The sequence below is a fragment of the Arachis ipaensis genome, chromosome B1, assembly GCF_059453495.1.
Source record: "Arachis ipaensis isolate K30076 ecotype BB chromosome B1, ASM5945349v1, whole genome shotgun sequence".
In the NCBI taxonomy this organism is placed as follows: domain Eukaryota; kingdom Viridiplantae; phylum Streptophyta; class Magnoliopsida; order Fabales; family Fabaceae; genus Arachis; species Arachis ipaensis.
The window spans coordinates 151,335,215-151,356,071 of NC_142436.1; the positions used below are offsets into that span (position 1 = coordinate 151,335,215).

The window sequence follows — 20,857 nt, forward strand, 5'->3', positions numbered from 1 at the left end:
ATATATTATTATTTAAATTACTATTTTAGTATTGTAATTTATATATTAGATATTTTGAAGGGTAATCATATTTTACAATAATAAAATATAATCATAACAAAAATTATGTTATATGTACATAAAAAATAATTATTTGTATAAAATATATATTAAAATATAAAATACACATTAAAAATAAGTTAAACAATACATATATTTCTACACATATATATAATGGTTAATAGATAATTTAATATTTAAAATTTTATATACACATTATTTTTATTATAAAAATTATTATGATGTTATATAAATTTTACCCTCACTACTAAAATTTTCTGGATCCGTCACTGCCCGGCACGTATACACCCCTACTAGAGACTATAGAGACTTGGAATCTGACATATGGAGGTGAAGTTTGCCTTCCCTCTCTTTTCTTTTCACTTCTTTTTGAAACACGGGCTTGTAACATCGATGCTATTAATTAGTGTATAATTAATAGCAATGAAGTTAACATTAAGTTATTCAATATGATTGATATATGATACATGGTCAAATGAAAATAAACAGAGTGACAAAGAAATAAAGAATCTAAAAATGTTAGCACAAATATTTTATTCTTGTGAAATACAAAATTGAGGAAGAAGTCACGGAGCACGCATCTTCTAAATTGTTCTAGATGGGTGAGACTCATATTATTATTATTATTATTATTATTACAACAAAGCTAACATAATAACATGGCATAATTAGCACCTTGTTTGGCTATTACATTGCACTTGTGACTCACAATAGCAAATACCTAAATAATTAACCAAATCAAAAGCCACATAAATAGAAGAGCCAAAGAGTTGAATAGGCTCATATGCCTAGTTTTCTAAACCTTCTTTATTCTTTCCTAAGACCAAGATCAAATAAGCATAAGCTCCTTCAAGTTTTCTTTCTATTTTTTCAAATTTTTTTTATGGACCTTGAAATTTGAAAAAGCAGTGTCATATAGGAGGAGTAGTATTTCATAGATAAACGTGAGAAAGCATTTAAACCCTTTTAACTGTCCCTAGTACACAGTACACAAAACAGTTTTATCATCATCTTTTTTCCTCTTCTTTGCATGAAACAGAGTCCTCTGTTATCTCCTCTGCATGAAAAACAGAGTACTCTGTTTTCATTGTTGCAATGAAATACATTCGGACCAGCAGCTTGAAGAGGCTCTTCTCTCTGAAAAGGCGTAGTTTTGGAGACCAATCTCTGAGCCGGAGCGGTTCAACCGGTGGTGAAAACTTATATAAGGGCTCAGATATTGTTCTTCTTCCACATGAACAACATTGTTCACCAAGACCCTCTTGGAAGTGCTTCTCCTATGAAGAACTTTTTGATGCCACCAATGGTTTCAGCTCAGGTATTTTAACTCTCACTTGAAATGAACATTACAAACATTTTGAATTGAAAGCTGAGTTTTTTTTTTTTTTTTTTTTGGGTTCAGAGAATTTGGTTGGAAAAGGAGGGTATGCAGAGGTATACAAGGGAACACTGAAGGATGGAGAGAAGATTGCAGTGAAGAGGCTCACAAGAACTTGCAGAGATGAGAGGAAAGAGAAAGAGTTTCTAACAGAGATTGGTACAATCGGTCATGTCCACCATAACAATGTTTTGCCTCTTCTTGGTTGTTGTATTGACAATGGCCTTTACCTTGTTTTCATGCTATCTACCAGAGGCTCTGTTGCATCCCTTCTTCATGGTAAACGAATAAAAAAAATTACTTTTTTTTTAATGAAGTTTGAAATTTTGGCAGCAAAACTTGTTTTTTTTATCTGGGTTTGTGAAAAAAGAAGGAAAGGTGCTAATGATATTATTGTTACTTTTTGGGTAGATGAAAAGTTGGATACTTTGGATTGGAAAACAAGGCATAAGATAGCTGTTGGAACTGCACGTGGCCTCCATTACTTGCACAAAGGTTGCAAGAGAAGGATAATCCACCGAGACATTAAGGCATCAAATATTCTTTTGACAGAAGATTTTGAACCTCAGGTTTTGTTTTCTGTTGCAGTGGTTTTGAATTTTGATGGGTTAGTTTACTCTTATGAGAAAAAGAGAGAGTTTATTTAACTGTTTAAGTGGTTTTGACTTTTGAATTTGATTGAGGCAGATATCTGATTTTGGATTAGCAAAATGGCTTCCATCTCAATGGAGTCATCATTCAATTGGCCCAATAGAAGGGACATTTGGGTAAGTTAAAAGTTACTGCTTTTATTTTGTTCCTTGATGTGGTGTATGAAAATGAATGAGATTGTTTTGCAGTCATTTGGCACCAGAATACTATCTGCATGGAGTTGTGGATGAGAAGACAGATGTATTTGCTTTTGGTGTGTTCTTGCTTGAACTCATTTCTGGAAGAAAACCGGTTGATGGGTCTCACCAAAGCTTGCATACTTGGGTAAGTAATTCAATGTTACTTTTCTTCTGCATTATTGATGGGAAATGTGTTAAGTTTATTGTTGTTGAGTAGGCAAAACCAATATTGAAGAAAGGGGAGGAAGAGAAGCTTGTGGATCCAAGGCTTGAAGGGGAGTATGATGGAGGAGAGTTAAAGAGACTTGCCTTTGCAGCATCCTTGTGCATTCGAGCTTCTTCAATTTGGCGACCAACCATGACTCAGGTAACACAAAACTTCCCTACATAATATGCTTCTTTATTAATAAAAACTCGACTTCATATCAAGTTGATAGCTTAAAAGGTTGTTAAATGATTTAACATATTTAATTAAATTATTGTTTAACAGTTCTTGAATATCAATTTAATATGGAATTAACTGCATTTGAGTTAAGTCGTTAAAAATTCTTTCGACTTTGTCTTCTTAAACTCTAATTAGATCTAAAAACCTTTCATTTTTTTTCAATTTATTAGAAATATAATTATTCTTCTATTTTTTTTATTAATTTAAAATTTTTTATATAAATAATTTTATGATATAGAATTAGAATTTTTATAATCTATTAATTTTAAATTTAATTTGATACAAAAAAAAATAATAAGATTTTCAAGTGTACCGTCATACCGGTGTATGTATCAGTTATTTCTAACCGTTGATTTTAATTATATATATTATATATATATTTTATAATTAAGATCAACGATTAAAAATCATTGAAACACCGGTATGACGGCACACTTGAAATTTTTTCAATACTATTACGTGTTTTTTTGTGTTTTTTCTATCAATTTCAAATTTTTGAAACAACTAATTTCATGACCTATAGAATTCAATTTAACTTAAAAATTTCAGCATAAATTAAATAAAAAAAATAAAAAACTTCCGAAGTTCGCATATCACTAAGGAATATTGCACCAAGTAGCACCATTTGATGTATGTGAAATTATATTAATATTTTCTGATACCATAAATGTCATATATCTCATATCTTTTCTTACGTAGAGCAGAATACGACTGACCTAGTTGCCATTTTTTTTTGGAGTGCTAGGAGAACAATGAAAATTTTGAACAACATGAACAACCACCAATCAAATGAAAATACACTACACCTTATTAATTCACATTTTTTACACATTGTTCAAAAATATTGTTGGTTACCTATACTTTTTCTTTTTAAAAATCCCGCTTAGGGAAAATATTTTATACTTCATCTCTATTAGTAATCCCTTAAAGCATTAAAATTTCTAAGTGGAAGATAAGTTATTATACATAGATATTTTAATACAGGTACTATATATGACTATGTGATATGGTGATGGGAATAATTTTCTTTTTAATTACTATAGCACATTCATCACATTTAAAAAAAAAAAGAAATTTGACTATAAATCCTTTAGTATTTATTATGTATACACAATTTCTCAAATATCTAAAGAAGCATTTCCACTTTGTCGTGTTATCTATAAGCATGTATGGCGTGTTCACTAATCCAACCATTCCCTTTTAGTAGATTGCCAAGTGACAAATAAACTATGCATAATGAGATCATTCTAAAAAATGCAAGTGTATGTTTGAACATAGAGTAATAGTAATATACAATAATATTCATTCTCAGCTATCATTTTATTTAATTACGTATCAATGGCTTTACTTTGAAGACATAACTCATCGTTTTCAATAATCAGAAAAAGAAAAAAAAAAATTTTAAACGGTCCTTAACAATTATCTCAAAAGACAACGAGATTCTTAACAAAAAAAAAAAAATTAACTCGACTTTTGAGCTTTACTTTTATGAAACTAATTAGTCTTTATGTTAAAAAAATTAATGTTATTTTTTTTGCACAGAGACTAATTAGTTCAAAAAAAAAAGATCTGAAGTCGGATCGGATGTTTCTTTTTTTTGAAAATTTCGTTATTTTTTTGAGATAATTGTCAGGAGTCGGGTGATGTCAGAAATATGATGCAGTCAAATTTCCATGCAAAATTCTTTAGTCACTCGATGTTATGTGCTACCTAACTTATGATAGTAGACAACAGATAATATATGTAGTAGCCTATTCATATACAACACTACTACAGTGAGGAATTGAGAAAACACTATAGTGTGAAAAATATCTAATAATGTATTCTTCAATTGAAAATAGTCCATAAAAAAATGAACAAAGAAATGGTCAATAGAACTATAAAAAAACATTTAAAAATAACAATAAATAATAAATCAAAATAATTTATAAAATTATATATGTAGATAAAGTTATTCTTAAACAACTAAATAAAAACAGTTAATGATTATTTAATTATTAAAAAATGACAATTCGGTGCACAAACATTTAAAAAAAAAATTGCATCCAAAATGTGTATTCCACGCAATTTAATTTGATAATTATATCAATGGTTGTTTTACGACTTGAACATGTGATCTTAAAGTTACACGAAGACAATTTAACCATTGCTCCAACACTCCTTCAATAATTATCTAATTATTATAATTAAATTAAAATATTATAAAAAAAACTAATGTTATTGTTTACGGATTGGTATATATATATATATATATATATATATCAATCAATTGTGTATTGTCACATTAATAAAAGTAACTAATTTTAGAACTTCATACTTAAACCATTTAATTGCGTAAATTTGATTTGATAACCATGTAAAATTATAATCAAATTAAACTATTATCATAAAAAACTTTTTTAACCAAAAAAAGGACAAATATATATTAAGAAATAAAGGTAGTAGTTATTCATATGAAGTGTATATTTTTCTTGAGAAACAGCTCATAAAGTAAGTTTAATGGTTGTGGTAGTGATTTGATTTATGCCTTTAACCAACAAAGAGGTGAAAGACATGCAATTCATTGGGATTGTGGGCCTCGTACCTTGTTATTGTTGTAACTTACACAACCGTAGCAATTAATATTTGCTATGCAAGCATGAACACATATACTAGTACTTCTAACAACTAATTAATCAGAAACACAACATTCCTCAGCATATATGAAAATTCAGCTGCAGTTGACTTCACGTGAAGTTGATAATTGAAAACTCTTATATAAAAATTTAGTTAAATCAGTCAAATTATCTAACGACTATCAATTATCAACTTCTCGTGAAGTCGACTACACCTGAATTTTCACTGTATAGCTAAGATAAATTAACTTTACGTGAAGTTGATAGTTGAGAACTGTTAGATAAAAATTTAGTCAAATCAGTCAAATTATCTAACGATTCTCAATTATCAACTTCACGTGAAGTCTCAATTATCAACTTCACGTGAAGTCGACTACACCTGAATTTTCACTGTATAACTAAGATAGATTGACTTTATGTGAAGTTGATAGTTGAGAACTGTTAAATAAAAATTTAGTCAAATCAGTCAAATTATCTAACGACTCTCAATTATCAACTTCACGTGAAGTCGACTACACTTGAATTTTTACCGTATAACTAAGATAAATTGCACACTAGAGTGTTAATTTTGTCCTAGTTGGTAGATGGGTATTTAACTTGGTTTGTCACAGGTATTAGAGGTAATGGAAGAGGGTGAAATTGACAAAGAGAAGTGGAAAATGCCAGAGGAAGAAGAAGAGGAAGATGAAGAGGAAGAGTTTTGGGGTTTTGATGATCTTGAATATGAATATGACACTTCATTATCAATGTCACTACCTGATTCCACTGCAAGTACATATATTTAGGTTAAATTTTAAAGAGTTAGGTGCCACTTTCAATTATTACCCTTAATAGTGACACTAGCTAGTAGTGTATGTATATATGGATGATGATATGTTAAAACTTAAAAGAGCATTATTCTTTATTGTTAATTTTTATTTTTAAGTTTTGGGGGGTGTGAAATATTTATTGATAATTGAACTTCATTATGTCGGCAACGTGAGAGGAAAATGACAGAGTAAAGTTGTTTTCCGCCACTAATCATTATTGAATGGTGAAATCTTTATGTGAAACAAGACACTCATAATTGGTTTTAATAGGTCCACTTGTTTCTAAGTTTTCTATGTGATGTAACCAACAATAATGTGATCTTTAAAATAGGTTTCCGATGGTGACATACATACATTGGATAATAATAACTGGTTTTCTCTTTCTTTTCTTTTTTTTTTTCCCCTAAATTTTCAACCAATTTTGGCTAATTTTAGGAGCAAGCTACATGTCAAAAAGTGCAAAACCCATTATAAGAAATATTCTAAATATTTACTCATAATTATTTCAAAGCACAACGAAATCATTAATTTTAGAAAAAAATAAAGATAAATAATATAAATATTAAATAATATGAACAACAGTTTAAAAAAAAAGTTAAATTAATTATTAAAATCAGATTCTCAATTTATTAAAATAATTAATTTTTAAATTTAAATTATTACGGTTAGGTAACGAAACCTCCTTTTAATATATCGTCACATCACGTTTCTATTTCATCTCAACCGTTCACCCACACCATACGGTACTCCCCTCCATGTCCAAAACTCACCATCATCGATCTCTGGTCTACGCTCAAAACTCGTTGTCGGTGCCGGAGACAACCGTTCCAACACATCATAACGCTGCCGTTCCTCCTAACACCATTCAGATGTAGTCGAAACACCGCTGCCCGTGCACACCGTTGCAACCTCACCCCGTGCCACTGTCCCCCCGCAGCCCGTATCGATGTCGGAGACAGTCGTGTCGTTCCGCCTGTTTTTAAAAAAATTGTTAGAAGAAAATAAGCACAGCACTGTTTTTAAAGAATGAAATGAATAAAATAAAAAATTGGACTTGCCTGGAGCTCAATGGTGAAAGGGTACTCATCCATGTCAACGTGGTTCTTGTTAATGCTGGACATTATGAGCTTGCCGCACTTGGACTCCATCCACGTCGTCACAAACGACGCCAGGTTCAACCTGGGTTTCCATTCAGCATGAGCTCGTCATTTATTATCTGCTATGCTGTCTCTTTGAGTTATTTTAATAGATATGCGGATGATTATTTTAATTCTTATGTGCCGAATGGTCATTTTAGTTGATATGTGGATGGTTATTTGATTGGAATGAGTTTAGTTAAATACAATTAAAATATGTTGGATGTTCAATTTACTAGGTATGCAGATGATTATTTTTGTTCTTAAGTGGATGGTTATCCTTAAGTGCTGATGAGAGTCCTTGTTGACGAACCAGCGGTGGTGAGGAGGATCCGGTGGTGACGATGGGTGGGCTGGTTGGCGACCAAGCGACGACGTGAAGAACCCAGGAGGTGATGATGATGTCCGGTGAGGGAAAGAGTGACGCCAACGAAAAGGGCTTGTTGCCTTGTTGGTGAGGCGGCGACGGCAGAGAATTTGGGGAAGAAGCTGGTACTTTGGTAAATTAGGGTATAATGGATAGTTAAAATTTTTTAATTACTGAAGGAGATTTTTCGGTTGAGTAATTTGGGTGGAGTGTTTTTTTTTTTTAAATTTATTCAACCCGTTGTTCATGTTATTCAGATTCTCCATTATTTATCTACTAGACCTGATAAAAAAAATATTCTTTTCGACTTTTGATCTTTATTTCTATGAGATTGATTAGTTTTTCTGTTCTGAAAAGAGATCATTAACTTGCAAAATTAAATATTAAAAACTGAAATGGATAATTTTTTTTTAAAAGCCTCATAATTCTTCAAAAAAATTATTAGGGATCGGAATAGATATTCTCCCATTATATGCATAAGGAAAAGAAAATGATCATATGGCAAATACTATTGAACTTTTGCAACTCTCAAAAGTTAAAAGTCTAATACAATGAGAATTGAGTGTAACAATAAGTGTAACCATGTTGATTTTTACCCTTATTATTTTATGCCAATGGATAAACACTGAAGTTATTTATTTGAGGCAAGATTTGTTGTATTGTTATGATGAATGAACATAACAGAGAAGAAGAAATAGGTACGGATCAAGAATTTTCATGGATGTATTCGGCTGTCATGCAAGTTGACATATGCATTTTATGATTTTATCCCCCATTTTTGGAATTGCAAGGCCCACTATAGAGCTGTCATCTACACTTCCCTCACTAACTTTTTTCACATTAATTATTAATTACTTAATATCAACTGGGGGTTCACATGTCCACATTTTCATGAAACTAATAATATTATACATTAACTACTATTTCTCTTGCATATTGTTTAATTTCTGTGTCACGGCGTAAAACTATTTAGTGTATATTTATAGGTAGCGTTTGGTGTAGAGACAGAGATAGAAAAATTGAGATTGAAAGACAAAGATTGAAATAAATCTCAGTATTTTGTTTAATGCAAAATGAGAAATAGAAATTGAAATAAGAATGAAACTCTAATTTAATTTGCACAAAGGGTAAAATTGAAATTAATTAATTGAAATTAGGGTATTTTAGGTATAAAATGTTATTAAAATTTCAGTCTTCATTTTAAAAAATTTTAGTCCCCTTTGTCTTCACTTTTTGGAGGTACTGAAATACTGAAATTTTGGAGACAGAAACAAAAATTTTAATATCAATCTTTGAACCAACAAATATGATACTGAGTCTCAGTCTCTTAGTCTCTGTCTCAGTACCTCAAAACAAACGCTACCATAGTGAATCAAAGTGTGTTGTGTAATATCACCTCTCTAAAAATGTTTGTGTAATTCACTATTTTAATATGAGTTTAATTTTAATAACTATTGTGTTTTACACAACCATCCAATCATATTTGTTTTTCGGTGAATATTACATAATTCGATACACGTGTAAAACTACTAAAGGGACAGTACATTGAAATTAAATTCTTAATATATTTTGATGTGCATGTGCTTAAGTTCAGGTTAGGTGCTGCCATGGGCAAATCATGTAGTAGTAGAAAATAGCAATAAGCAGATTATAGACATGGATCAAATTAAATAAATTAAGGTGGTCCACTGACAGATAATGCAACCTTAGGAACAGAGATTCTGTTTTAAATATAACAATTTTGCATTATGTAATACACAACAATCAGCATATAATGCCAAAGCTGAATTTACATTAAAAAAAAAAAAGTTTATTCTATTAATAGTATTTATGGTATTTGTTAGTTGAACGCTGCCATAACAATGTTGTAGGCAAGTAGGAGAATCTAAAAAAATAGTTACTTAACAATGTGATAAAATAGTTATTTAATAAAAAAATCATCGGTATAACTTGCACCTAACGATAATTAACAATAAGAGATCAATAAAGCCAGCTAGCTCCTCCAAGGAAATTAATAAATAGAATAATTATTATTATTATTATCCATATTAGATTCCCAACCTATGTTGTGGAAAATTCTTCTCTCTAAGGAGTTGGTGACTTAACACATTGGTATGATTTTGTGACCTGTTTTGCTGGGAAATTCTTCCCTATAGAAGTGTTATACCTGTAAGATGGGTTCGACTACATGGATCAAATGACGATATACATTCATATCACAATGGTGTTTATTTCCTTTTATCACTACCCTTATGAAGGCATCAAATTGGAATTTTAAAATGGAAAACAAAGGCATTAGTTAAGACTTAAGACATACATGACCAACTAAAGCAAAATAGACATAGATATTAGGTTAAAATGAATAAGTAGTTGTAACTAAAGCACAAAACAATTCATTACTATGTATATAAGATCATAATTCATAAAATTGTTAACATATAAAAGTGTACCTTCCCTAACATTGCCAGCTATACTACCTAGACACATTAGTTTCTAATAAAACTACTTCAAAATTGATACATTGAAAGCCTTTCTCCCACCACATCATCACATTCATTCTTGTAAAAGTAATTCTTTTCATTCAACTGATAACTAAATAATACAAACCCAAAATAGAGAGAAAGTAAATCTATAAGGGTTAATAAGCAGACTAACCAACCACTTGAAGATGAATCTTTCTTGTCCAAGCTCTTGTTTTTGTATCAGCAAAGTAGAAAACAAATCATGTGAAAATTCAAAATTGCGAATGCCGACCATGGTGACCAAACTTGCAGCTGTAAGTAGGTAATATTTAGGACAATCATATGGAACACACGGCAGCCTCAACTTTACACTCAATCCTTAAAAAGTTAATACCCTTGAGCTCTGCTGCTAGGAACTAGCATCAAAATAAAAATATATATCATTCCTCGAACACGATTCCACGTAAGCATGCAGCGTGTCATTCTGCAAGAGCTGTTCTTTTCTCCAGCAGAGACTCCAAAAACACTGAACACAGTTTTGTGAGGGGTGGCAACATGTGTGTTGAACCAGTAAATATGGTTTCCCAAGGCCGCTCTGATGCCGTAGATATAACTGACGCGGTCTTGTCCTTTTGCAAATCAAACTTGGGTAACTCTCCATAAATGGAAGAATATCCAAATTGTCCTGAAATCACAGAGAAAAAGGAAAATGAGAAACTAAATCTAAACAAGAATATCATTCCAAATAAAAGAAAAAGGTGCAATTATTTATTTCAGATAGATCATTTTTCACTTTCTTCAATCAATGAGGGATTGAATCTATGCAACCTCTTCCATACATGTCGACCAAATAGTACAAAACCTGGACAAATACCTGTTTCTTCAAGTGGAACATCCTGCCTAATTATGCTAAGTTCGTGACCTTCTTTGTCATACGGATCAAAGATGACATATTCACGATCTCCGTTTATATATACAAGCAGTGTCTGCGACGTTTTTCCATCAATAACTGCCCGTTCAGACAGATCGCCTTTCAAAAAGGCAAGTCCCCCTCCCTTAGCCTGAATACAAAAGGTAAGGCAGAGAAGAAACAGGCACTGTAAATCATCTCTATAGTAAAGAATTCACTGATGCACTAGACATGTGTCTATGATTTTAAGCATTTAATATATTCAAGAATGCAATAAAAAAAAGTCAAATACAATTGAACAGCCTTCTAGTTAGTTAATCGCTCAAGTGGTTGGGTATAGTTGGAATTTTATCAAGGGATCAAAGGTTCAGGAAACAAGCATACCTTCGTTACAGACATGGAAGCCACGGGAACGGGATCTGTTGCATTGAACAATAAGATTATTCCATTGCCTTTAAATGCACGCTCATTTGATTCGGGAAGGAGAGCAAGGATAGCAAAATACGATGAATCTATTGCCGGGGAAACAGCTGAAAAAATATGCACAAAAAATTGTCAGATTGACGCTATTTCCATCCTAAGTCGTAAATTCAGAAACAAGGCAGCATTTAGACATCTTCTAGTGTTTCCAGGAAGATACAGAAGAAACAGTGATGAAAAAAAATATTTATGACACACTGCAGAAAATGAAGTTACAAGAGACATAACAAAATCATTAGGATGCACATTAACATTAGTGGAGGTAAAAATAATAAGTCTTAAAGAAAACCTTCTATTTGAAGCCGGTATGACCACGCCATAGCTAACTTTGACATACTCCAAACAGACAGTCGTGGTTTTAAACCATGCGAAACAGACAAGAGATACTCAGACTTTCCAGCAAAGGCAAGGCTGACAATTGGCTGAAAAAGAGAAGCATGGGCAGTTAAGACAAGATGCAGACAATGTACATGCATGAATCAATGAACCCTAATAGTATTTTCTTAGTTTAGTTCCCTTTTTGGGGGCAAAAATGTATTTTTAATCCTAATACATGATATTTATTATGAAGCTAGGCCCTATAAGATTTTCATTTGAAACTTAGTTCGCATGCATGAAACTGTTCTCAATTTCATCTCATCCATCTATTGCCATCACAATCCCACCAGCACAGCACAAAGTTACAATGCCATATAAAATTATCATATAAAACAAGTGCAACATTAAGGGCAAAAGATATGCAGCATTTTCCCCCTTCCTTAGTTTGCTGGTGATTTGATGCATGTTGCAAGATAATTCTAGGGTATGAACAAACTACGAGAAATAACAAGGTTCCAAGAAAATCACCGTTGGGGTCTCCCCTACAACAGCCATAAGCACATTCTTATCAGGGTCCCACAAAGTAATAACAGTGTCTGCTGCAACAGCCAGAACAGAACCATCGGCTGAAAAGGTAGCAGCCCTCATTGCTTTATTCCTGTAGAGGGAAATAAGTCATACCAATAATTCAGCATAGTCGCATATATAAGCAAACAGCAGTTAAGTCATTTTCTAATTGTGCTCCTGAAATTAACAGTAAATTCTTCATTTATGCAAATTGGTACAACTTTGAAATCCATAGCCTACGAAATAAAATATCATTTCTAGCAATTAAAGCAGGATTATATACTTGTATGATCCAACAGCATGGCACATCCAACCAGAATTCTGAAGTGCCTGGCCTTTCTGCTGAATATCTCCTTCCTTGCAGACCCATATCTGAATCATACCAAGAAACAAATATTACTAAAAGAGATCATGAGCATCATCATCAACAACGATTTCTCTAAAGTCTAAATGTACCTTGAAATCTCCACCGTAAGATGAACTCACAGCCATACGATGGGTTGGATGAAAAGCAATAGCAGATATATGAGCATCCCTATCAATAAGGAAAAAGAAAATGTAAACCCCTCTTTCTAATGCATCTGAAGGAACTACACGTAATATTTGTTCTAAATAAAATTACAAAAAAGAGTAAAAACGAAATAAATCACAATAATGAACTGAAATATGGATATACCATACCACTATGGCTAGGCACATCGGACCAAAAATATAACCATGATAAGGCTTTGTAAGGTTTTACAAATTTCTTGCAAAATTAATCCTTGGACTCACCTGTGAGGTTCATAAATAACAGTGGATACTGAAAATCTTTTGGTATCTGAATCCAAATCCCAAAATTTCAAAGATACAAGACCTCCTACTCCTTCTTCAGGAAGCTTAATTTCAACAGTACCCATAATAGAACCATCAACCGACAGCTCCACCAAAGTCACTGCCACCTGCAACCACATTCCAATTCATCAATTGAATAATCTCCTAGTTTTCAAAAGAGGATGGGATATTCATAAGCAACTAGATAAGTTTGTGTATTCACATACCGTGACCTCATCAGCGGGTTGGTGGTTTCTTTCACAGACTTGAACCTACAAAAGTAACAAGTCACATCTTATCTTTCGGATTGAAGGTGAATATCAGAAAAAGTAATCACAAATTGTGAGAACCTATATACTGTTAGCAGGTGGAAGGGAAAATCATGATAAAGAGAGACAACCAGAGTTGCAAAAAACAAATGACCTAACCAGGGCCTAATCTTCCCTCCTTATTTGGTTTACTACAAGCATCCCAACAAAATGACAAATAAGGTGGTCATTTCTACATTCCCCTACCCCTGACCAAAATCCAGCATGGATTTCTCTATTTTATAAGCCCCTGCTATGGAATTTGAAAAGGGAGATAAAGTACAAGAGAATGGTGTACAAACACAACAAAATATGAGAAATTGAAAGCTCTGGAATATTAATTTGTGGGGCTCAAGCTACTTTAAGAAAGTCAATCGACAAATCTAAACAAAATCTATTACCTCATAAACTCCACGATTAGCAAGCAAGCTGTAGAATTGTATGCCATAGTTCTCTGTCTGTACAGCCACTAAACCAGAAGTGCAGTCAAAAGCAGCTTTGCCAGAAAAACTCTCGCATATTTCTTGATAAGATAAAGGGGGCTGAATACAAAACATAAGTGCAGTGTGAAGTTAAATCAAGCTGCATCACAAGTTTTTATGAAAAACTATGTATGCATGCACTACATTTTTCAATATAAAGGCACTCTTTCATCATTCGTACAGGACCTTTGTTTAAAAAAAATGGTAAAGCCTCCAATATAAAAGTTATCATATTTTTTGTAATGGTTTGCCTTAAAAAAAAGAACTCAAACATCGAACTTTCATTAAAAAATATATATATTTTAAAAAAAACTGAGTTTGAAATGTAAAGAGAAAGGCGCAAAAATACACTTTCCAAATAACTAATTGTGGTTATATATGATCAATGTGGCTTTACAAATTATTCAATAACGAAAAATTTTAGTACACACTTTGCTATAAAGTACATGAAGGCCTAAAAGAGGAATAACCTTGATGCCTGAGATGGATTTGATTATTTCCATTGAAGGGGTCTTCAGCATATGAATTTGGTTATCTGCACAAGATATCTGTGTACATTAATTAGTTAAACTGAAACAGTTTGGCATCAAGAAGCAGATACTTATAATTAATTGTTCACCTATACAAATGTGATTCTTACCAGGGAAAGCGAAGGATCTGGAGATTCAATGAAGTACAAAAGCGGGGATCCAATTCTCGGTAAAAATTTCTTCTTTCCAGAGTCCAACTGCCAAAGTACCAGAACTCCTTCCGTCCCCCCTATTATAAGAAGCCATACAGCCAGAGTATTATATTTGGAAAAGGCAGTAACATCCTGCTTGGCAAAAGACGAGATATTGATATTGACCGTATGACACGTTTTGTGTTTTCTAAAACATTCAGGTGCCACCACATGTATAAGATGCAAGTATCACTCTCACTCAAAAAGGGTAACTTGAAGTCATAAAGACGTTTACTAAGTAAATCAAATCACAGTCTAGTTCCAGCATCTTTCAAACATATGAACAATAAAATGACAACATTACACAGATTATTCAAAAAGTTTTCCAACTAGAAAGAATACAGAACTACCAAATACTGGCTTCTCAAACACTCTACACTCCAATTACCAAGTTCAATTCTTTTGTAATATATTTCGGGAAAATATTTTGATTTCTACTCAATTTTGAGATATATCTTCACCTGAATACAAATAGGCTCCGTCAGGAGAGAAAGATAGAAGACAAACTCCAGCAGAGTGCCAATGCCACACTGAGCATGATTCAGCATCGTCATTTTGCCTTACCCCATGCTTATCTTCCCCATCATTCATTGATATTCTGTTATTTGATCCACTGTGATCCAGAAACTTTTGAGTACCGAATCCTCTCCAAATCAACATTCTTCCAGTTACATCACCAGCAGCCACAGTTCTCTCTGTTGGATGGAATGCAAGAACTGTAATGGTTTTTGTATGGTGGAGGGTAATCTTCTTTGCCACAGCAACATCAGACTCCACTCTAGGAAGTTTCCAAATATGAAGCTTGCGCTTGTGTTTTATACCCAAAAATTTTCCTGAGGGACTAATGATCAACGGTTCTGGTCGTTCTGTCTGCAAAAACGTGAGAAAACATTCATGCACATGATCAACAACAGTAGTCATAATTAAATTGCATTATCATGCAGGTTGACTGCAAATAGGATGAACAGAAATCAAATTACTTTTGGTCTGCGATAACATTAATTAATGTGCTTCATATATTCTCTACAATCATAGCAAAACCAAACTAACATGTAACAGTGTAGTTTCCATCAAATTTTACCTCTTTCAAGACAAGTTTGCCAACCTTCCGATAGTTTGTTAAACTGCACTTCCTGATCTGCCAAGCTTTTCCGTCATGAACAGACACATAGGCAAAAACATTGGCCGTCTTTGCATTGTTTTCTTCTGGAGAGCCCAAAAATGAAGGTATCACCTAAAAGATACAGAATTGATCAAACAAAAGTTAGCAATAACTTCCTTACAATGCAAAATGCAAACAAACAAACATTCATAGGAAGGTATCCACTAGTTCCTAACCCTCTAGCAAAACACAAGGATTTAAATATCAAACCACTTTCACCAAGATGATATGAAAACATCTAACTGAAATTACCTACCTTGTTTCAATACCCAAAATTTTTCAGCTTGTAATGTTTATTACTAGAAAAACATTCAAATTTACCAACACTTAGTTTACTCAAGTGTTTGGCAATGTCTCTTGTTCAAGTATTGTGAACCCAAAAGAACAAGCATTGTTTCCTTCAGCTCATAAGTCTAAAGTCACAACAACGAATAAAAGCAGCTAACAAAACCCGAAGTTTTCTCATAAAAAAGGTTGAAACTTTACTGAAAACGTTACCATGGAGAAAATAGGCATGCCCAAATCGAGTTTCTTAACCGTTTCGGGAACAGAGAAGTCCCAATAACGAACGGTGCCATCAAAAGAAGAGGTCCAACAGTAGCACAAGATGTCAGTAGCGGGCACCACGACCACGGAGGTAACAGGAGCAGTGTGACCTTCCAAGGAAGAAACCTGCAAGCCGGTGGAGCTGCTGAAGATGGAGACGGTGTTGCCGGTGCAAACGAGGACACGATTGCCGTCGTTCGAGAACGCCGGTGGCGACGACACGTAGTTTTGGCCTCCCTTAATCATGCTGATGCTGTAGCTGAAACTGAACGAAACGCTGAGTGGGAAGAGTGGTGGCGGCACAGCTTAACGCGCCGTAGTTGAACTCAGTTGAAGAGAAGAGAAGATAAGAGAATAACAAAAAGTGAAGAGGGTCACTATGGGGCACCTACATTATGTCCATGACTTCGGCCCAATAGAGTCCATCCCAATATGGTTTGGGCCCAATTTTACCATAGGTGGCTGTCATGGAAAATATAACAAAAAGTGCTTAAAGAAAAAGTGTTAGGAAAATGACTTGTTTGGGTGAGCTTTTAAGAAAATATTTTTTTTAAGTTTTTTTTTTAAATCTTATGAAAAAATAAAAGTAATTTTATATTTGAGTATCTCATGTAAAAAGATTTTTTTTATTTATCAATTATGTTTGGGTATAACAATATAAAAATACCTTTTTGTTTATTTATTATATGAAAAATATTTTTTTTTAAAGAAAAAAAGATCTTTTAAAAAAAGATGTAAATTACAGCTTCTCAAAAAAGATATTTTTTTATTTTTCTAGTGTTTTTACTTTTACTACTAGAAATTTGCCAAACACGCTAAAAAATAAAAGATCTTCTTTTATTAAAAAAAAATATTTTTTTATAATGACGCCCAAACAAGCACAAAGTACAAACTTTCTTTTGTGTAGACACCGACTTTGAGAAAGAAAAGAAAAAAGAGAGAAAAAAAAAAGGGTAAGAGAAAAGAAAAGAATAGAATAAAGGCAAGGAAAATCAATTTTTGCACCAAAAAGAGGTAGAATCGTGATGGCGTATACATAAGCAACTAGAGTGCTTGTTTTAAACTTTCTTTTAAAGAAAAAAAAATCATTTTACAACTTATATTTTCTTTTGAAAAATTATTTGTGCAATTTACGGAAAAGGTTGGGGAATTTTTTTTTACACGAAAGCAATTTTCTAGTGAAATAGGTTGAAGCAAGCTCAGTCTAACTAGTTCCTCATTTTTCTCTAGCCATTTTGATAATTTGATGTTACTGACCTACAAAATGCATCTAAAGAAAGAAATCAAGACAATGCTTATTGAGCCATGTGATCATGCTCTATTGATTATTGATACATCTATGGGCCGACAAGAAAGCGACTTCGATGCAATCGTGGATACACCTCAGGGATTTAACATTTTTCATGAGTATGTCGCGTATAATTGAATTGAATATACTCTAGAAATTAACCACCCCCAAGGATAGAGTGGGTTGAATGTAGCTGCAAAGTAGTTATACTCTAAAAGAACAAAGCTAGATTCAAGTCCTGATATAGGCAATAGTTGTATAAACCTCTTATTGTCTTATACATAACAAAAATAAAACCAATAGAGGATTAATTTCTAAATTATACTTATAATTATAGGGAATTGCATTGGAATTAATTAGCCCTGAGATTGATGACAAGGCCACTATCCTTGAAAAAGAACAGCTCCGAGGTTTTGCAAATCCAAAGACATTACACGACAGACACTAGAATACAAGTAGATCAAAACCATCGCCCCACGCGATGATAGCTTGATGATGATACTATCAAAATAATGAGACTCAACTTCTGGAGTTGGAAAACAACCACTGAATCAGATCAAAGAAATATTTGACATTTCAGACTCATTTGTTCTAACCCCACATGTAAGTACAAAAGGTATATAAATATACTCTACTCCAAGAGTCTTCTGATTAATCCTGCATAATATTAATAATAACCATTAATTGGTCTTCCCTAATACATTTTGAGGATAACAAATATTGCAAAGCAAAAGGTAGTATTTACCCCCCACAGCCCTTGGCAAGTTATACATTCTGCACTTTGCTTGAGATCTCTTTTACTTTTTCTCCTTTTTCCTGCCATCAATAAGCCTCAAATTCTCAGAACTCAAAAACAAACAGATGTATTTGCTATGACACTTTTGAAAAGCAAAGAGTATATATATACCATTACATGACTGTTTATTAGAATTTTTATCATGTAATACTATTGAAAGTGATGGAGAAAGATAAAGAGAATCGACCATAGCAAGTAGTTAACACATTTTGTATCAAAAATAAAAAATAAAAAAAAACGCAAAAGGAAAAGAAGTATCCAATTTATTAGAAATCGTTGTCACAATTATAGAAGGTTCCAAAATCGTTGTCACAATTATGTAATACCATATTGCTACAAATTGCCTGGGTCATGATAACTTGGGAATGAATAAGGCAAATAAGAAGTTCACAAAGGGATCCACCATAAGTTGGTACCAGAAAAGGTCCCTAATGTTGACAAGTAACAAGATCTCATTAGCTCCCTCAACTTCTCATCCTCTAGGATATTTCACCAGACCAAAAATCGTACTTCACTATAACAGAAACAAAACAAATCTACAGTAACTTGCACACAAAGCTTGTGTCCCAAAGACAAACTTAACTTAAAAGACTTATCCTTAACAAACTCAAACCAAAGTTTCAGTCAATTCCTCCTCAATCAAATAGCACACAGGAAAGGACCTTTATAATAAGACTATAGTGAATTAGTTGCATATCAGAATATCTGTTCGAGTTAAAAAAGGCAATCACATACAACAAGGAAACGAGAGCACAATATCCAATTCTGAAAGCATATAATAACTAATCTTATAATATGTTTTTTTTTTGGGTTTGGGGGGTTGGTTGGTATTGTATTAAACTATTAATCTTAGATATACATGATAATACTTGCTCACCATTCCCTTGCTCTCGTAATAATCATCAAGGGCCCATTGATACTTTGACTGATTCAACCCAAACCAACGCGCCAGATGATCATCTAGACTTGAGTGGGCTGTATAAGAAAGGTAAATGGTTATGAACTATGCAAAAAATTAATTTAAAAAATAGAGAAAAAAAATAGACAATTTAGAACCAATTGGAAATCTTTTCTATCGAATGTAAGAACATAACATGTAGTGTTATGATGAAATGCCCAAAACAGCTTACATGCCATTCACTCAACCAAAGGCAATGTTCACTTTCCCTTCCTTAAGAAAACCAAGGAAACAGATAAGACGAGCAAATCCAGACCTTCATTATTTCATTTACTTATCAGTTTTCCAACCCCAAAATTAGATTAGACATATGCAAAATGTTTTGTAAATAGCAGCTAAAAATTGCATTTTATAAACAATAATGAATCTCACCGGAACATAAGGAAGAAAACAGAAACCACTAGATTTAGTCATTATTATTATAATAATAATAATAATAATAATCTAGCTATATAAAATGGAGTAGAATAATGTTACCAAATCAAATCAAGATATTTCTAAAAATAGATAGCATCACACTGACACTGATCATCATCCACCAACATCTCCATCACATGACTTTTCAACAACTCATTTCAAAAAAATTCAACTCTTTTTTTTTCTCTGAGAGTAAAAAATTCGCTCCTTTTTTTCTCATTAAATTTCGTTACCTAAACAGCAGAGAAAAGCGAATAGAACGCAATGCAAAGCGAAGTGAGCTAAGACGCAAAGCTGAGAGAGTAAAGTGCTCACCAGTTTGAACCTTAGCGACAGCATTCCTGAAGAAGCCAGAAACGGAACCGTCGGAGAGTGATTTCTCGGAGGAGAGAACGGGCTTCTGAATCTGCGGCGGAGGAGGCTGAACGGGAGGCGGGGAGATCTTGTTGGGGGAAGGTGGGAGGACGACGGGAGGTTCGGCGGGCTTGGGAGTAGAAGGCGGTGTCATGAAGACGGTGTAAGGCCCGATTTTGCCGATGACTGGTGGCGGCGTAGATTCTGCGTTGATAGGAGGCATTGCGGCGACGGAGAGATTAGAATCGCAGCGGGCTTTTGAGAAAGAGAAAAAAAAGAAAAGGAAAAAAGAGACAAAGCTAAAGACGAAGATGAAGAAAGAGGGAGTGAGGAGTGGAGAGTGTAGTGAGAGAGAGAGAGAGAGAGAGTTGTGTGTTCACACTTTTCACACAAACCAAGTTGGGGGAATGGGGATGGGGGTTTGGTTGGATGTTTGATCTTTTTCTTCTCTTTCTATGTACTTTCCCACCCCATTCTTTTCTTCCCAATAACTCTTCCTTTTTCACTGTTAATTATTTAATTATTTTGTTAATTAAACCATTAATTCACTTCTCCATTCCTAATTTCCAATGATTTTCATTCTCATTAAGACATTAACCTTACTACCGTTTTAATAGCCATCCCGCCTGTTAGGC

General features: G+C 33.2%; 3 protein-coding genes across 3 annotated transcripts; 1 reads left to right on the top strand and 2 right to left on the bottom strand.

Moving 5' to 3' along the window:
- The first annotated feature begins 746 nt into the window (after positions 1–746).
- On the top strand, positions 747–6,252 carry LOC107642468 (Protein kinase superfamily protein). Its single transcript, XM_088502276.1, has 7 exons — positions 747–1,378; positions 1,463–1,717; positions 1,850–2,007; positions 2,126–2,205; positions 2,278–2,413; positions 2,486–2,635; positions 5,940–6,252. Exons 1-7 carry the CDS (start codon positions 1,156–1,158, stop codon positions 6,111–6,113), a joined length of 1,176 nt encoding a protein of 391 aa, XP_088358402.1. The 5' UTR covers positions 747–1,155; the 3' UTR covers positions 6,114–6,252.
- Positions 6,253–10,013: 3,761 nt separating this feature from the next.
- Positions 10,014–16,898, bottom strand: LOC107642477 (Transducin/WD40 repeat-like superfamily protein). Its single transcript, XM_016345848.3, has 15 exons — positions 16,362–16,898; positions 15,783–15,935; positions 15,163–15,571; positions 14,621–14,739; positions 14,451–14,528; positions 13,900–14,040; positions 13,418–13,462; positions 13,152–13,318; positions 12,834–12,912; positions 12,661–12,749; positions 12,339–12,468; positions 11,782–11,914; positions 11,397–11,542; positions 10,977–11,163; positions 10,014–10,787 (listed from the first exon to the last, which is right to left on the bottom strand). The coding sequence occupies exons 1-15, from the start codon at positions 16,653–16,655 to the stop codon at positions 10,582–10,584; spliced, it is 2,376 nt and encodes a 791-aa protein (XP_016201334.1). The 5' UTR covers positions 16,656–16,898; the 3' UTR covers positions 10,014–10,581.
- Positions 16,899–17,904: 1,006 nt separating this feature from the next.
- LOC107615693 (hydroxyproline-rich glycoprotein family protein) lies at positions 17,905–20,806 on the bottom strand. The gene is made up of 4 exons (XM_021112663.2): positions 20,184–20,806; positions 19,371–19,468; positions 18,443–18,513; positions 17,905–18,354 (listed from the first exon to the last, which is right to left on the bottom strand). Exons 1-3 carry the CDS (start codon positions 20,443–20,445, stop codon positions 18,463–18,465), a joined length of 411 nt encoding a protein of 136 aa, XP_020968322.2. The 5' UTR covers positions 20,446–20,806; the 3' UTR covers positions 17,905–18,354; positions 18,443–18,462.
- Positions 20,807–20,857: the final 51 nt, after the last annotated feature.

What these genes read in the sequence shown, in the direction of transcription:
- LOC107642468 (XM_088502276.1), top strand. Translation starts at nt 1,156, where the DNA reads ATGAAATACATTCGGACCAGCAGCTTGAAGAGGCTCTTCTCTCTGAAA. An exon ending in CAGAAGATTTTGAACCTCAG is followed by an intron (nt 2,008 to 2,125) that starts GTTTTGTTTTCT and finishes TGATTGAGGCAG; the next exon opens with ATATCTGATTTTGGATTAGC. An exon ending in GGCGACCAACCATGACTCAG is followed by an intron (nt 2,636 to 5,939) that starts GTAACACAAAAC and finishes GGTTTGTCACAG; the next exon opens with GTATTAGAGGTAATGGAAGA.
- LOC107642477 (XM_016345848.3), bottom strand. Translation starts at nt 16,655, where the DNA reads ATGATTAAGGGAGGCCAAAACTACGTGTCGTCGCCACCGGCGTTCTCG. An exon ending in CATGCTGTTGGATCATACAA is followed by an intron (nt 12,469 to 12,660) that starts GTATATAATCCT and finishes TTCCCTCTACAG; the next exon opens with GAATAAAGCAATGAGGGCTG. An exon ending in TGTTCCACTTGAAGAAACAG is followed by an intron (nt 10,788 to 10,976) that starts GTATTTGTCCAG and finishes CTGTGATTTCAG; the next exon opens with GACAATTTGGATATTCTTCC.
- LOC107615693 (XM_021112663.2), bottom strand. Translation starts at nt 20,445, where the DNA reads ATGCCTCCTATCAACGCAGAATCTACGCCGCCACCAGTCATCGGCAAA. An exon ending in TGTCGCTAAGGTTCAAACTG is followed by an intron (nt 19,469 to 20,183) that starts GTGAGCACTTTA and finishes TTTCTTATACAG; the next exon opens with CCCACTCAAGTCTAGATGAT. An exon ending in ATTACGAGAGCAAGGGAATG is followed by an intron (nt 18,514 to 19,370) that starts GTGAGCAAGTAT and finishes TATTGATGGCAG; the next exon opens with GAAAAAGGAGAAAAAGTAAA.